Genomic DNA, 15,474 nt, shown 5'->3' on the forward strand with positions numbered 1-15,474 from the left:
ATTTGATCAGAGTTGAGCTGAGCAGGATTTGGAGTCTTATTTCCTGATATTTGGATAATTTTCCTCTGATTGGATAACAGCAACGCGACTCTACCACTGACTGTTTGCTCTGCTACATTGATATTTTATCTCAACAAATAGCACAAGCCTGGAGTTCTGCTGTGTGGTGGATTTGCTAACGCTAACCGTTAGCTTCTGCTAAATGTTCTCTGCTGCTTCTTGGATGCTAAAACAACAGCCGTCCCCGTCACAAGTTAAGATGGGTGAAAGTTTCACTGTCTATTTTCTAGGAGACTGTTTTCATGTCCAGGCTGCATGAAAAACAACCAGTGACTAATTATAATCAAAAATAATAATTACAAATTGGTTTTCATCAAAGTACAACTTAAATAAACCATCTTAGATGTTGTATTTTAGAAGTTTTTAGGTTTTCCTAACAGGGTAACAGCAACTTCTTGTGCAAATCGTGACATATTCCTCTGAAGCAGGCTGGTGTAACATACTTTTCTAGTAAAACTTCAGACATATTCAATATTTTTATTCTAAATGCACCTGTTTGGCTGTTCTGTGATTTTTCTGGGGTATTTTTAATGATCGGTATCACTCCACTCCTAGGTACGGAGCCATGGCATTTCTACTTCACTAATGGCGTCCTGAACTTTAATCTGGTATTTGTTCTGCCACTGATTTCCCTGCCGCTCACTGCTCTCATGGAGACGCTGTCAGGGTTCCCACGCGTCCTGGAAAACCTGGAAAATGATAGTCCAATTTTCCAGTCATGGAAAACACATGGAAAATGGGGGGAATTGCAAAATGTCCTGGAAATTTTTGAGTTGTCCTGGAAAATAATTTTCCATCCTTGTGGATAAACAAACGGATTAAACATTTTGGGCAATATTGGGCTGTAGCGCTTCTCCTTTAATTTCTGCATCTAGCTGGCACAGCGCCCCACATGACGCTTCCAACCAATCAGATTGCATAATCCCCTTCAGTTCTAGTTCCACTTCTGTTTTTCCAACTGTCTTTTTGGCTAGATTTACAGATTTTTCACCCCTAGATTTATTTCTCTAAAGAAGGGCCAAAAGTAGCGACTCGGTTCGCGAGTATTGCGTTATCGCAGTTTATAGAGCGAGAGGTTTTTCTCCTTCTCTCTGTTGAGTGACAAAGGAGCAGCGGAGAGCTTTTGTTTTTTTCACTCATGCGATGAGACGAGCGAACATGAGGAGAGCTTCGGGATAGCAACGGAAAGCAGGTAGTCTACCAGACCCGCGCTCCACTCAGTAATTCATACTTGTTCTATCGTCCAACAGCAGAAACAAAAATATGTGAATGATAAAAATGTCATGAATTCGATTCTATCAAAATACTAAGTATGTGCTCAGAGGACAGAGCCTCAGCTGTTCATACTGTTTTTAGCTAGCTACACAGACCGCAGCCAGGAGGCAGTGAGAACTAGACTGGCATGGTCATTTGAACGAAGTTGTTAACGTAATTAAATTGAATTCAACACGGCTAAATTAATAACTAGAATGATTTTAAGTGGTAACTATATATTTATCATAGTAATGTTACGTACAGTCCAGACTGAAATGGTAGCGAACAACTACAAGTACTTATCTCTGAGGTAGAAAAAAAAATATTTTTCAGGTCCAATATGTCTGTGGTGTTAGCGGGAGATATTAGCCTAGTCATCTATCCTGAATCTTGTTTCTGGATGACTGGACTAACCTAAAATGACCAATACTGGAACTACAAAATGCAGTTTAACATCCAACTATGTGGAATAAGCAGTAAAGTGTAATGTGGTGTGTACAATAAGTATAATACATAGAATATGAAAGATATGAAAGCGCTAAGGTTTGAAAAGTAGGCCTAATTTATTGAATAAACAGTCAATATAAACAGTAACAATCTTTCAAAATATGTTTTTGTGTCCTTTATAGGCAGGAGTGAGTGATGTCAGGAAGACAGTGCCAATTCAAAACTTTTCAAAACTGGCTTTTTGCTAGCCCCAAAACTCTCTGCCTGTGTGTTGGGGTTTACCCCAGTGGACGAGAGGGTAGCTTCCCTGTGCCTTTGGGTCGGGGAACAGGTCCTGACTGTAGTTTGCGCTTATGGGCTAAATACCAGTTCAGAGTACCCACCCTTTTTGAAATCCCTGGGACGAATGCTAGATAGTGCTCCATCAGGGGACTCCATTGTCCTGCTGGGGGACTTCAATGCTCACCTGGGCAATGACAGCATGACCTGGAGGGGTGTGATTGGGAGGGACGGCCCGCCTGATCTGAACTCGAGTGGTGTTTCATTATTGGACTTCTGTGCAAGCCGCAGTTTGGCCATAACGAACACCATGTTCGAACATAAGGATGCCCATCGGTACACTTGGTACCAGGGCAGCCTAGGTCGCAAGTCGATGATAGACTTTGTAGTCGTATCATCTGACCTACGGCCGTATGTTTTGGATACCCGAGTGAAGAGAGGAGCAGAGCTGTCAACTGATCACCACCTGGTGGTGAGTTGGATCAGATGGCAGGGGAAGATGCTGCGTAGACCTGGCAGACCCAAACGCATAGTGAGGGTCTGCTGGGAACGCCTGGCAGAAGAACCTGTCAAGACGGTCTGCAACTCCCACCTCCGGCAGAGCTTTGACCATGTCCCGAGAGCAGTGGGGGACGTTGACTCCGAGCGGGCCTTGTTCCACTCTGCGATTGTTGAGGCGGTTGTTGCTAGCTGTGGTCGCAAGGTGGCCGGTGCCAGTTGTGGTGGTAACCCCCGTACCTGCTGGTGGACACCAGAGGTTCGGGGAGCCGTCAGGCTGAAGAAGGAGGCCTACAAGGCGTGGCTGGTCTGTGGGTCTCCGGAGGTAGCAGACAGGTACCGGATATCCAAGCGGGGTGCAGCAGTGGCAGTTGCCAAGGCAAAATCTCGGGCATGGGAGGAGTTTGGTCAGGCCATGGAGAAAGACTATCGATCGGCTCCAAAGAGGTTCTGGCAAACTGTCCGACGCCTCAGGAGAGGAAGGCAGCAACTTGCTCACACTGTTTACAGTGGGGATGGGGAGCTGCTGACATCAACTGGGGCTATGGTCGGACAGTGGAAGGAATACTTTGAAGAGCTCCTCAATCCCACCTACGCGCATTCCGAGGAGAAACCAGAGCCAGGAGACATGGGGATGGACTGTCCAATCTTGGGAGCAGAAGTTGCTGAGGTAGTCAAACAACTACACAGCGGCAGAGCCCCAGGGGTGGATGAGATTCATCCTGGGTATCTCAAGGCTATGGATGTTGTAGGGCTGTCGTGGTTGACATGTCTCTGCAACATTGCGTGGTCATCGGGGGCAGTTCCTGTGGAGTGGCAGACTGGGGTGGTGGCCCCCATCTTTTAGAAGGGTGACCAGAGGGTGTGTTCCAACTATAGGGGGATCACACTCCTCAGCCTCCCTGGAAAAGTACTGAAGAGGAGGGTCCGATCGATAGTCGAATCTCAGATTGAGGAGGAGCAATGTGGTTTTCGTCCTGGCCGTGGAACTGTAGACCAGCTCTATACCCTTTAAGGGTGATGGAGGGGGCATGGGAGTTTGCCCAACCAATCCACATGTGTTTTGTGGATTTGGAGAAGGCTTATGACTGTGTCCCCGGGGGCACTCTGTGGGGGACGCTCCAGGAGTATGAGGTGGGTGGCTTTCTGTTAAGGACCATTCAGTCCCTTTACCAGAGGAGCGTGAGTTAGGTCTGCATAGCTGGTAGTAAGTTGGACCTGTTCCCGGTGAGGGTTGGACTCCGCCAGGGATGCCCTTTGTCACCGGTTCTGTTCATTACCTTTATGGACAGAATTTCTAGGCGCAGCCGTGGTGTGGAGTGTGTCGAGTTTGATGGCAGGAGAATCTTGTCTTTGCTTTTTGCGGATGATGTGGTCGTCCTAGCTTCATTCAGCTCTGACCTTCAGCTCTTGCTGGGTAGGTTCGCGGCCGAGTGTGAAGCGGCTGGGATGAGGATCAGCACCTCCAAATCTGAGACCATGGTTCTTGACCGGAAAAGGGTGGCTTGCCAACTCCGGGTCGGGAGAGAGGTCCTACCTCAAGTGGAGGAGTTTAAGTATTTCAGGGTTTTGTTCACGAGTGAGGGTAGGAGGGATCGGGAGATCGACAGGCGGGTTGGTTCGGCGTCTGCAGTGCTGCGGACGTTGAGCCGATCTGTCGTGGTGAAGAGGGAGCTGAGCCAGAAAGCCAGGCTTTCGATTTACCGGTCAATCTACGTCCCAATCCTCACCTATGGTCATGAGCTTTGGGTAATGACCGAAAGAACGAGATTGCGGATACAAGCGACCGAAATGAGTTTCCTCCATAGGGTGGCCGGGCTCAGCCTTAGAGATAGGGTGAGGAGCTCGGACATTCGGGAGGGACTCTGAGTAGAACCGCTGCTCCTCCAGATCGAAAGGAGTCAGTTGAGGTGGTTTGGGCATCTGGTCAGGTTGCTTCCTGGACGCCTCCCTGGGGAGGTGTTTCGGGCATGTCCTGCCGGCAGGAGGCCCCCGGGTCGACCCAGGACACGCTGGAGAGGTTGCATCTCCAATCTGGTCCGGGAACGCCTTGGGGTCCTGGTGGAGGTGGCTGGGGAGAGGACGGTCTGGAGCTCCCTAGTTGGGATGCTGCCCCCGCGACCCAGACCCGGATAAGCGGAGGAAGACGACGACGACGATTTTATTCAGCACAGTGGATTAACCTGGTTCAGTTGCTGAGCAGAACAAAAACAGGACATGGAGATGACTTGATGATGCCACAATGTCACACCTCTGGTATGAACTAAAGTAGAGAATAACTTCTGTTTTAGTTGTGTTGCATTGTAAGTAGAGGAAAGCAGGTGGGCTTGTGAAAGACAAAAATCTTTCCACAACTATATTGTCAAAATAACGGTGTGGGTAGGTACAATATCATATCTGTTTCTAAATATATCGGGATATCGGCAAACCGCAGTTATGATAACTTGACTTGTACACTGAAAAAGTCTTGAAAATGTCCTGGAAAAGTCCTGGAAAATTATTTCAAGAAAAGAGTGGGAACCCTGGCTGTTGCACAGGGTCAATGGTGAGGACTGGCTGTTTTTATGAGCTGTGAGTCACAAGAGGCTCTCAGAAGCTGCACAGAGCAACAAACGGCCCTCTGTGGATATTTAATTGAATCATTTGTTTGCGCACTTTAATTCACTCCATTATACACTCACCTAAAGGATTATTAGGACCTGTTCAACTTCTCCTTAATGCAATTATCTAATCAACCAATCACATGGCAGTTGCTTCAATGCATTTAGGGGTGTGGTCCTGGTCAGGACAATCTCCTGAACTCCAAACTGAATGTCAGAAGGGGAAAGAAAAGTGATTTAAGCTATTTTGAGCGTGGCATGGTTGTTGGTGCCAGACGGGCCGGTCTGAGTATTTCACAATCTGCTCAGTTACTGGGATTTTCACCCACAACCATTTCTAGGGTTTACAAAGAATGGTGTGAAAAGGGAAAAACATCCAGTATGCAACAGTCCTGTGGGCGAAAATGCCTTGTTGATGCTAGAGGTCAGAGGAGAATGGGCCGACTGATTCAAGCTGGTAGGAGAGCAACATTGACTGAAATAACCACTCGTTACAACCGAGGAATGCAGCAAAGCAGCCCCGTATAGATAATCTAGTGAAGAAACTCAGACTGGGTTTCTTTTTGTAAATAAACTGTGTTTTCCTTTTGAGGTAAAAAAAATGACTAGTTACTGCAACGTTTCTGTCTATTCTGGACTATGGGGACCTTTTGTATATGAACACCTCAGCACAGTGTCTTGTTAAGACTGATTGTTATGACCTCTGTGTTCCTGGGCTCCATTTTAACCACCGCACCAAGGACAGCTCCTTGCTCCGGCCCCGCTGAGACAGGATCATGGTGACAGGATCAGCACCATGGAGAGAGGCACGCCGAGATGCACCCTTCCTGCCGGCCCGCTGCCACCAGCTGGAAACAATCCGCGCTCATCAGGGCTTCTTATAAAGGAAGACGAGGCGGAAAGAAAGGGGAGTGAAAAGGAGAGGGCGGCTAAAGAGAAGAGGGGCGGTTGAGAAGGTGAATGGAGTTGAGAAGGAGAGTGGTGAAAGGTCGTCGAGGAGTTTCCAGTGAGAGTTCGATGAGAAGTCGGTGAGAGGTTACCGACAGCGCGCTTGTGGAGAAAGGACGGAGTTTGGAGCTGCCTGAAAGAAAAGAAGTGTGAGAGAGCTGTGAAGGAATCGTGTAAGGGAAGAGGATTCCAATCAGCCGGAGATCGTGGAGACGAGTGAACTAAAGACTACAGATGACACGAGGATCCTTTCTGGAGGAAACCCATCCCCTGAGAGAGAGAGAGACCGAGAGAACGGGAGAACGTGAGACGCCGGCCACGTTAGGAGCAGCACAGGACTAAAAGGAGGACCAGTACACAAAACAGGAGGGTATTATCCGAGCTTGAGGGGGCCTTTTGCCCCTTGTCTTCAGTTAACATAGACATTATTATTTCCAGAGACTTTATTTACACCCGCCTGGGACAATTTTAGCTAATAAACTCCTTTTGAACTTTTTATCGTCTTCGTGTTTGCTACCACCACACTTGTGTTGCCCCTCCTGGTACTCCTAGGCCTGGAGGGGTGTAACATAATGGGGGCTCGTCCGGGATTTTTTGCAGTAAGACTATTTAATATTCCCGAGACAAAAGTTAATAATTGCCTACAGTTGTGTGGAGTTTGGAACTTGGGTTTTGAAGGCTCATTGAGGTTATTGTACTAACGTGGTGTTCTCTCCTCTTGTGTTATGACTAGTTTGGCGGAGATATTGGAGGCTCCCTCGCGGGAGGCGATCGAGGGATGTCGGAAAAGCGTTCTCGAGGAATTGGCTGCACACCTCGGCCTCCGTGGCGCCCGAGCAATGCTGAAACCGGACTTGAGAACAGCTGTGATCCAAGAGATGGAGATATGTGGTTTGATTCCTCCTGCCATCAGTGAGACTGACTTACTGCAGGTGGTGGAACATTCGGAGGAGCCCGAACCGGCCGAACCACCTGGGGATTCCCCCAGTGAGATGCCGACTACACCGGAGGAGCGTAAGCTTACCCCTCTGCCTGTCACCCTGCCTCGATATGAACCTCCTTCTCCTACGTCTGCTCTGAGTTCCCTTGAGGCTGCACGCCTACAAGTGCGGTTGGCCCGGGTGAAATATGAGGCCCAGGAAAAGGCTCGTCAACAAGACATTTCTCTGGAACTAAAAAGACTTGAGCTCGAAGCTGAGACAAAGCTGCGATTACGCAAAATGGAACTGGATCATGAACTGCAGATGCTTCGTGAAAACACTTCAACCAGTGGAGTGGAAGCGAGATCGGCTGACACGCTACAGACTGATTCACCGCCTGATGCTGATAGAAGAGAAGTGGAACCTCCTGCGGATGAAAGAAATCCTGACGCCACCGAGAGAAGGAAATTCGACGTGGGAAAATGCATTGCTTTGGTGCCGACCTTTCGGGAGACGGAGGTGGATAGCTTCTTCTCCGCATTTGAGCGACTTGCGGCCGCTCTCGATTGGCCCCGGGAGGTGTGGTCACTTGTTCTCCAGTGCAAGCTGTCAGGAAAAGCACAAGTGGTAATGACTTCTTTATCTATACCAGATAGCATGGATTATGAAAAGGGGAAGTCTGCGGTTTTGAACTCTTATGAACTGGTCCCTGAAGCATATAGGCAGAAATTTCGGGCACTCAAGCATAAAGCTACTGGACAAACTTATGTGGAGTTTGCAAGAGAAAAGGTGTGTTTGTTTGAGAAATGGTTGTCTGCCTCCAAAGCTGAAACAGCGGAGGAACTTAAAGAACTAATACTAATGGAGGAAATGAAGCGATGCCTGCCTGAACGCGTGGTTTTGTATATAAATTAGGGATGCACCGATGGATCGGCATTTGATCGTAATCGGCCGATAGCGCCCCTATCGGTTTTGATCAGAATTTTCAAAATAGATCAAAGCAAACCGATCAGGTAGGGTTGTCACGGTAACTAGTGTAGCTGTAAACCCCGGTAAAAAAAAAAGTTGACAATAATAATAACCGTCTTGTTTTTTAAAAAACTATATTATCTTGGTGGGTTTACCGTGGCTGCGGTGTAGGCGCGGTGACCCTTACCAGCCACCATATCATCGGCTGAAGTTGCCGGCGGCTCATGCACGCTTTGTTTACAACAAAACTTTCTTGAAGCTAAAGCTGAAATAATGGTCAAAGGAGGAGACGGCAGCGCTCAGGAGGGCATTTATTATCCCTCAAAGAAGACAGTCAGAAGTACGGGCATATTTTAGATATTTGAAGAATGCCGAGGGAGTTTATAGAAGACGGACGGACGGCTATCCTGTTTGCAGCACGAGCAGAAAAAGTGTCTGTGAAAGGCAGCAACGCTTCATATCTCATGACACATCTGCGTGACCATCACCCACAACTCTACAGTCAACGCAAGGCAAGTTAACGTTAGCGTTTTAGCTAAAATGCGTGATCCGAGGATTTGGGTTGAGGGAGAATGCAACGAGTCGCTATATAAAGCAGCCGCAGCGCCGCTACCTGCATATAAACCGTGTCACGGACACCCCCATGTTGAAATGACGCTATGCATTACGGGGCTCCCAGGGGCAGATAAGAGTTGGTCTCTCCCCGAGAATAATTGTGAATTTAACAATGATTACTGCCTGATGACATTTTCCCAAATCTGCAAAGCTCACTGGAAGGACACAAACCAAGGACAATATTTTCCTGATATACGGATTGCTCAAGTAAGGGTAAAAAAGTATCTGATTAGAAGGCTACTTGAGTACTGAGTATCATCTGATCTAATATTTTTAAATGATGACATCAAACAGACATAAAATAAGAAGTTATGGGCAAATATTGCTATTTTAAAGACTAAAGGGAAAAAATGTAAAAAAGTAAACAACATAATTACAAAATAACACATTTTAGGCAAAATTTAGACACAAATTGAGGACAATATTTTCCTGATATACAGGGTTTATTTAATTGTGTGAAAATGTAGCATGTTTAAAAAAAATACCGTGATAATACCGAAAACTGTGGTAATTTTGGTCACAATAACCATGAGGTTAAATTTTCACACCGTGACAACCCTAATACGGACCATTTTAGATTAGGTTACATTTCCTTTATTCCCAGATTATGTAGTTTGTAGCACTCATTATAATGTAGAAAATTTCTGGCCAATCCACGTGATCGGTATCGGTGATCGGCAGCAAAAAACCTGATCGGTGCATCCCTAATATAAATGAACAAAAGGCGACTCGTCTGGCTGATGCGGCTCTATTAGCTGATGAGTATGCTCTGACTCATCGCTTTAGTGGTGATGTGCCGCGACTGGAACACAAGCGCCCCGTTCCCTTGAGGCCTCCTGGAGTAAATCAACCTCCGGGGCGACAAACGCATTGTTTTTACTGCCACCGCCCTGGCCACATAGTGAAAGACTGGTTGATTTTGAAACGCCGTAATGAACAAAAACGATCCCCCCCCACGGGAGATCGGGTTGCTGACTCATCAGCCTTTTCAGTCGGAAATGAAAGAAACAACCAAGACTGAAAGTTCATGTTTTACGCCTTTTCTGTCCCAAGGAGTTGTGGCTGAAAACGAAAATGGTACACACGTTCCTGTAAAAATACTCCGTGACACCGGAGCTTCCCAATCTTTGATACTAGAGGGAACATTACCCTTGGATGAAAATAGTTTTACTGGGTTGTCAGTTCTGCTTTCTGGTATAAACTCTGAACTGGTTTCGAGACCTTTACACCGAGTTTGGTTACAGTGTGATTTAGTCCAAGGTGTGTTTGATCTGGCTGTCTGCCCTTCTCTCCCCATTGCTGGAGTGACAGTTTTATTGGGGAATGACGTGGCAGGGGGCGTGGTTGCCCCCCCTTTGCGAATTATAGAAAGTCCCTTAGAGGTAGCCGCGGAGACGGCTGAAACTTCTAAATATTACCCAGCCTGTGTTGTAACCAGGGCTCAGAGTAAGTTGACAGAGGACAGCTTAATAGATGTTTCTGGTTTGTTTTCAGATGAAAAACCATCCCTTCCTCCTTCTCCTTCTTTGCCCCGAGACTCAAACGATAAGATAGGGAGACGGTGCTTTGATTTCCCCCTGTCTTATTCAACTTTAGGAGAGGAACAGAAGGCGGATGATACCCTACAGAGGTGTTTTCAGGGCTTAGAAAATACATCTGAAGGAATGAAATCCTCAACCTCAGGGTATTTTAAAGAAAACGATGTTTTAATGTTGGACAAATCCCCTCGCTAAAGGAGCTGCCTGGGGCACTGTAACACAGGTAGTAATTCCTGTGAAGTTTCGGACACAAATTTTGAAGCTAGCTCATGAGAGTCAATGGTCGGGTCATTTAGGAGTTCGAAAAACGTATCTCCTCCTCCTGGAAAATTTCTTCTGGCCCGGAATGAAGGAAAGTGTGAGAAAGTATTGCCGAGACTGTCACGTGTGTCAGATTGCTGGAAAGCCCAATCAGCTTCCAAAACCAACCCCACTCAGTCCCATTCCGGTTATTGGAAACGCTTTTGATCATGTAGTGGTGGATTGTGTCGGCCCCCTACCTCGCAGTAAAACGGGAAAAAGATTTCTCTTGACAATTATGTGTACTGCTACTCGTTTCCCCGAGGCCATTCCTTTGTCCTCCATAACAGCTAAATCCGTGATCAGGGCCTTAACATCCTTTTTCTCTCTCGTTGGTTTGCCCCGAGTATTACAAACGGATCAGGGGACAAACCTTACGTCTGAACTATTTTTGTTATTTGCAGCTCGTGAAGCCCCACAAGAGTCCTTAGGGTTTAGCCCCGCGCAATTGGTGTTTGGACACACCCCCCAGAGGGCCTCTATTAGCGTTAAAAGAAAGAATCCTGCAGACTCCGATTACCAAGAAACACAAAATAAATGTTTACGTAGCAGAGTTTCAACGGCGCTTGAAAGAAGCAAACCGATTAGCAAGAAAGTCATTGGAGAAGGCCCAAGGAAAGATGAAAGCTCATTTTGATAAAAGAGCCGAGCTGCGTGACTTCTCCCCGGGTGATATGGTGCTGATGTTAAACCCAGTGGCTGAACATGCTCTCTCAGTCAAGTTTACGGGTCCGTTTCCAGTCATTAAAAAGCTGACTAACACTACTTACCTCATCCAGACGTCCGACCGACGGCGAAAAGAACGTGTATGTCATGTTAACATGCTTAAAAGATATCACTCTCCTCTGAGCTCTGCAGAACCACCATCTGAGGAAAAGGTGTGCGCAGCCTTTGCTTCAGAGCCGATCCCTGAGGAAGACGTTCCCCCTCAACTGGATAAGAGTGTTGGTCCCCGACTGGAAAACTCGCAAGTATTGGCCCAGCTCCATACAAAGCTTGATTATTTGGAACCCAGTGTCAGACATGAGTTATTGGAGTTGATAAATGCACATTTGACCCTCTTTTCTGACGTTCCCTCTAGGACTCATCTTATTGAGCACGATGTTGTTACCACTGGAGATAAACCTATTAAACAACACCCTTACCTTGCAAATCCCTTAAAAAGAAAATTAATGAAACAGGAAACGGAATACTTGATTAAAAACGGTTTAGCTAGGCCCAGCCACAGTCCGAGGAGTTCTCCATGTTTAGTGGAGCAGAAACCAGATGGCACCCCTCGCTTCATTACGGATTACAGAAAATTAAATGCCGTAACCATACCGGATGCCTATCCGTTACCTTGAGTTGACGATTGTGTGGATAGTGTGGGGAATTCTAGATTTGTTACCAAGCTGGATTTGTTAAAAGGCTACTGGCAGGTCCCTTTAACTGAAGCTGCGTCGGAGGCTTCTGCTTTTGTAACACCCGATGATTTCTCAGAGTACACCGTCATGCCGTTCGGTATGAGAAACGCCCCTGCTACGTTTCAACGGTTAATAAATACCGTACTTTCTGGTATGGAGCATTGTAATGCTTATCTAGATGATATTGTTGTGCACACGTCAACCTGGGAAGGACATATTGCCACGTTAAGAGAGTTGTTGAGCCAGTTAGACACTGCTAATCTTACCATAAACCTAGCTAAAAGCGATTTTGTGAAGGCTACTGTAACTTACCTCGGGAAGGAAGTCGGACAAAGTTCTGTCCGCATGTTGCAAGATAAAATTCAGGCTATAACTGAGTTTCCTGTTCCCAAGACCTGGCGTGAGCTCAGACGGTTTATAGGAATGGTGGGATACTACAGATGCTTTTGTAAAAACTTTGCTGTAGTTGCTTCACCCCTGACTGATCTATTGAGTCCACAGGTCTCATTTAAATGGACAACAGCCGCCCAAGGAGCCTTCGAGAACTGCAAACTACTTCTGTGTTCGGCTCCAGTTTTAAAGGCACCAGACCTCACACGCCCTTTTAAACTGGAAATAGATGCCAGTGATGTTGGGATGGGAGCAGTATTACTTCAAGAGGATGAGGGCGCTTTGGACCATCCTGTCTCCTATTTCTCCAAGAAATTCGCTAAGTACCAGCTTCATTACTCCACAGTTGAAAAAGAAACCTTAGCTTTAGTACTGGCTATCCAACATTTTGAAGTTTACCTCTACCCTGGAAGTAATCCCATAGTGGTGTACACGGATCACAACCCCTTGGTCTTTTTGTCGCGGATGTATAATAAAAACCAACGGCTGATGCGTTGGGCACTACTAGTGCAAGATTATGATTTACACATACAGCACAAGAAAGGCACAGATAACATAGTGGCAGATAGTCTGTCTATGGCCTTTTAATGTGTAAATCCTAACAGGAATTGGAGTTTTAGAGTTAATTTTAGCATCATCCGGTTTTACAGTGTGCGTTGTGGTTCCCTTGTAGGTTTTAGAGGAATATTCCCTTGGGATATTCCTGTTTTGTTTGTTAGTGTTGGGGTCATAAAGGTTAGTGTTGGTACATCCTACCATCTCGGGAGCACCCCAGGACGAGGAAGGACGGGCTTGTCAATGGGCCACCCTTCCTTGTTGCTGGTTAATGTGATCGCACATGTGCTTAATCTGCCCGCCTTTGCACCTCATGAAGACAGGACGGTTAGCCAGTTTTTACTAGGCAGATAGCGGGAATCACTACGTACAGAACCGGGCTCTGCAGTGATATTAGTGTGCCACAGAGGACAGATCCGTCGCCCAGACTCAGAACTCAGCCGGTCATTTCTTGGTTTGTTTTTTTTAGTCAAAAGAGGCTTCCGGATTTTATTGATTCAATCCCACCTCTTTTTCCTTTTTAGGAGGGGGGTGTTATGACCTCTGTGTTCCTTGGCTCCATTTTAACCACCGCACCAAGGACAGCTCTTTGCTCCGGCCCCGCTGAGACAGGATCATGGTGACAGGATCAGCACCATGGAGAGAGGCACGCCGAGACGCACCCTTCCTGCCGGCCCGCTGCCACCAGCTGGAAACAATCCGCGCTCATCAGGGCTTCTTATAAAGGAAGACGAGGCGGAAAGAAAGGGGAGTGAAAAGGAGAGGGCGGCTAAAGAGAAGAGGGGCGGTTGAGAAGGTGAATGGAGTTGAGAAGGAGAGTGGTGAAAGGTCGTCGAGGAGTTTCCAGTGAGAGTTCGATGAGAAGTCGGTGAGAGGTTACCGACAGCGCGCTTGTGGAGAAAGGACGGAGTTTGGAGCTGCCTGAAAGAAAAGAAGTGTGAGAGAGCTGTGAAGGAATCGTGTAAGGGAAGAGGATTCCAATCAGCCGGAGATCGTGGAGACGAGTGAACTAAAGACTACAGATGACACGAGGATCCTTTCTGGAGGAAACCCATCCCCTGAGAGAGAGAGAGACCGAGAGAATGGGAGAGCGTGAGACGCCGGCCACGTTAGGAGCAGCACAGGGCTAAAAGGAGGACCAGTACACAAAACAGGAGGGTATTATCCGAGCTTGAGGGGGGCTTTTCAATCAATCAATCAATCAATCAAAGCTTTATTTATAAAGCGCCTTCCGCAACCCTGTCAGGAAGCCCAAAGCGCTGAACATGGTACAGTTGTAAGTAATTATACTGAATAAATCAACAATAAAAGAAATTCAAATTACAAAATACAAATTACAAAATACAAAATGGAAATTACAAGATAGATGAAACATTCCGGTAAAATACAAATGTGTGAAACAATTGGATTGAGTGGATGGATTGAGAGTACCAATGAAAACTGTGGAATGGATTCAACATAATAGAGGGCCATAAGCATGTTCTGGAAACGCCAAGCAGAGGAGGTGTGTTTTTAGGTGATTCTTAAAGACTGGCAGAGAAGGGGACAGCCTAACTGAGGGTGGCAACTGGTTCCAGAGTAACGGTGCTAGGACTGAGAAAGCCCGGTCCCCACGGGTACGACACCTAGACCGAGGGACAGCGAGCAGGCCTTGGTCAGAGGAGCGCAGAGCGCGTGATGGGGAATGTCTGTTCAGGAGTGTGGCCAGATAGGGGGGAGCACCACCCTGGAAGAAATGATAAACAAAGACGAGTATTTTGAATTGTGAGCGATAGGAAATCGGAAGCCAGTGCAGGGAGGCCAGAACTGGACTGATGTGGTCCCAGTCAGGAACCTGGCAGCGCTGTTCTGCACAACCTGTAGGCGACGCAGTGTTGACTGACACAAACCTGCATATAGAGAGTTGCAGTAGTCAAGCCGAGAAATTACAAAGGCATGCAGTACCCGCTCCAGGTGGGCTCTCGACAGCATATGCTTGATTTTAGCAAGGCGTCTCAGGTGAAAGAAACTGGACCGGATCACAGAATTGATGTGTGCATCAAATTTAAGTCCTACGTCAAGTTTCACCCCCAAACTTTTGCCCCTTGTCTTCAGTTAACATAGACATTATTATTTCCAGAGACTTTATTTACACCCGCCTGGGACAATTTTAGCTAATAAACTCCTTTTGAACTTTTTATCGTCTTCGTGTTTGCTCCCACCACACTTGTGTTGCCCCTCCTGGTACTCCTAGGCCGGGAGGGGTGTAACACTGATGTGGTTTATCATGCCTCACTGAGGTTTATTGCTAACTGTAGACCACTGGCCCATCATTGAGAAGTGTATTCTCCAGTGGGATGGCCGTCTTTGTCCACCAGGAGGTTGGGACACTGGTACACTTTCATTTAGAAGGCCATGCTTGGATTACTACCCACCTACATCTGTAACTTAATCTCACAGAGAAGTGTAACTTCTACAGTCTTTGTGCAAATGATCAACTGTTACTTAGTGTTGCGTATGCTCGCACCGAGCAAGGCAAAAGGGCTTTAGTCCACTCTGCTCCTTCTGCATAGAACGGGCTGCAGGAAAACAGGAAGTTGACCAGTTTTCCTGCATACATTTTTGAACACATTTAAAACCAGAGTGAGCGCCCTTGAGACAGATTCCCTGTGTTTTAACTGCCTTCTGTAATTTAGTACATAACATGTCTGTGGAGCTG

At 46.8% G+C, this 15,474-nt stretch overlaps 2 protein-coding genes across 5 annotated transcripts in view; both read left to right on the forward strand.

The window, feature by feature from the left end:
- LOC139061476 (ferredoxin-fold anticodon-binding domain-containing protein 1 homolog) overlaps nt 1-15,474 on the forward strand; it is a 46,478-nt gene that overhangs the window by 29,677 nt on the left and 1,327 nt on the right. Inside the window, exon 1 of one of the 2 annotated variants that reach the window (XM_054738283.2) lies at nt 13,910-14,052. The exons of the other annotated variant lie outside the window; for it this stretch is intronic. Within the exon in view, the coding sequence (XP_054594258.1) occupies nt 14,042-14,052 (11 nt within the window). The 5' untranslated portion in view covers nt 13,910-14,041. Of the gene's footprint in view, nt 1-13,909; nt 14,053-15,474 lie in introns of those variants that run through there. 2 annotated transcript variants of the gene reach the window in all.
- Nucleotides 1,112-13,626, forward strand: LOC129152199 (uncharacterized). Of its 3 annotated transcripts, XM_070541467.1 has the most exons (4): nt 1,112-1,252; nt 6,820-7,633; nt 11,287-11,399; nt 12,333-12,559. In XM_070541467.1, exons 2-4 carry the CDS (start codon nt 6,926-6,928, stop codon nt 12,409-12,411), a joined length of 900 nt encoding a protein of 299 aa, XP_070397568.1. In that variant the 5' UTR covers nt 1,112-1,252; nt 6,820-6,925; the 3' UTR covers nt 12,412-12,559. The 3 variants fall into 3 exon arrangements, with proteins under 3 accessions (XP_070397568.1, XP_070397569.1, XP_054594255.1); XM_070541468.1 differs by lacking the exons at nt 11,287-11,399; nt 12,333-12,559 and adding an exon at nt 13,301-13,626; XM_054738280.2 differs by lacking the exon at nt 11,287-11,399 and having other exon boundaries at nt 12,333-12,938.

Source organism: Nothobranchius furzeri, chromosome 11 (assembly GCF_043380555.1).
Source record: "Nothobranchius furzeri strain GRZ-AD chromosome 11, NfurGRZ-RIMD1, whole genome shotgun sequence".
NCBI lineage: Eukaryota > Metazoa > Chordata > Actinopteri > Cyprinodontiformes > Nothobranchiidae > Nothobranchius > Nothobranchius furzeri.

Bases quoted from the DNA above. Each gene is read 5' to 3' on its own strand.
- LOC129152199 (XM_054738280.2), top strand. From the start codon at position 6,926: ATGCTGAAACCGGACTTGAGAACAGCTGTGATCCAAGAGATGGAGATA. The intron at 7,634-12,332 runs GTAATGACTTCT...TTGAGTCCACAG, and splicing joins TGTCAGGAAAAGCACAAGTG to GTCTCATTTAAATGGACAAC.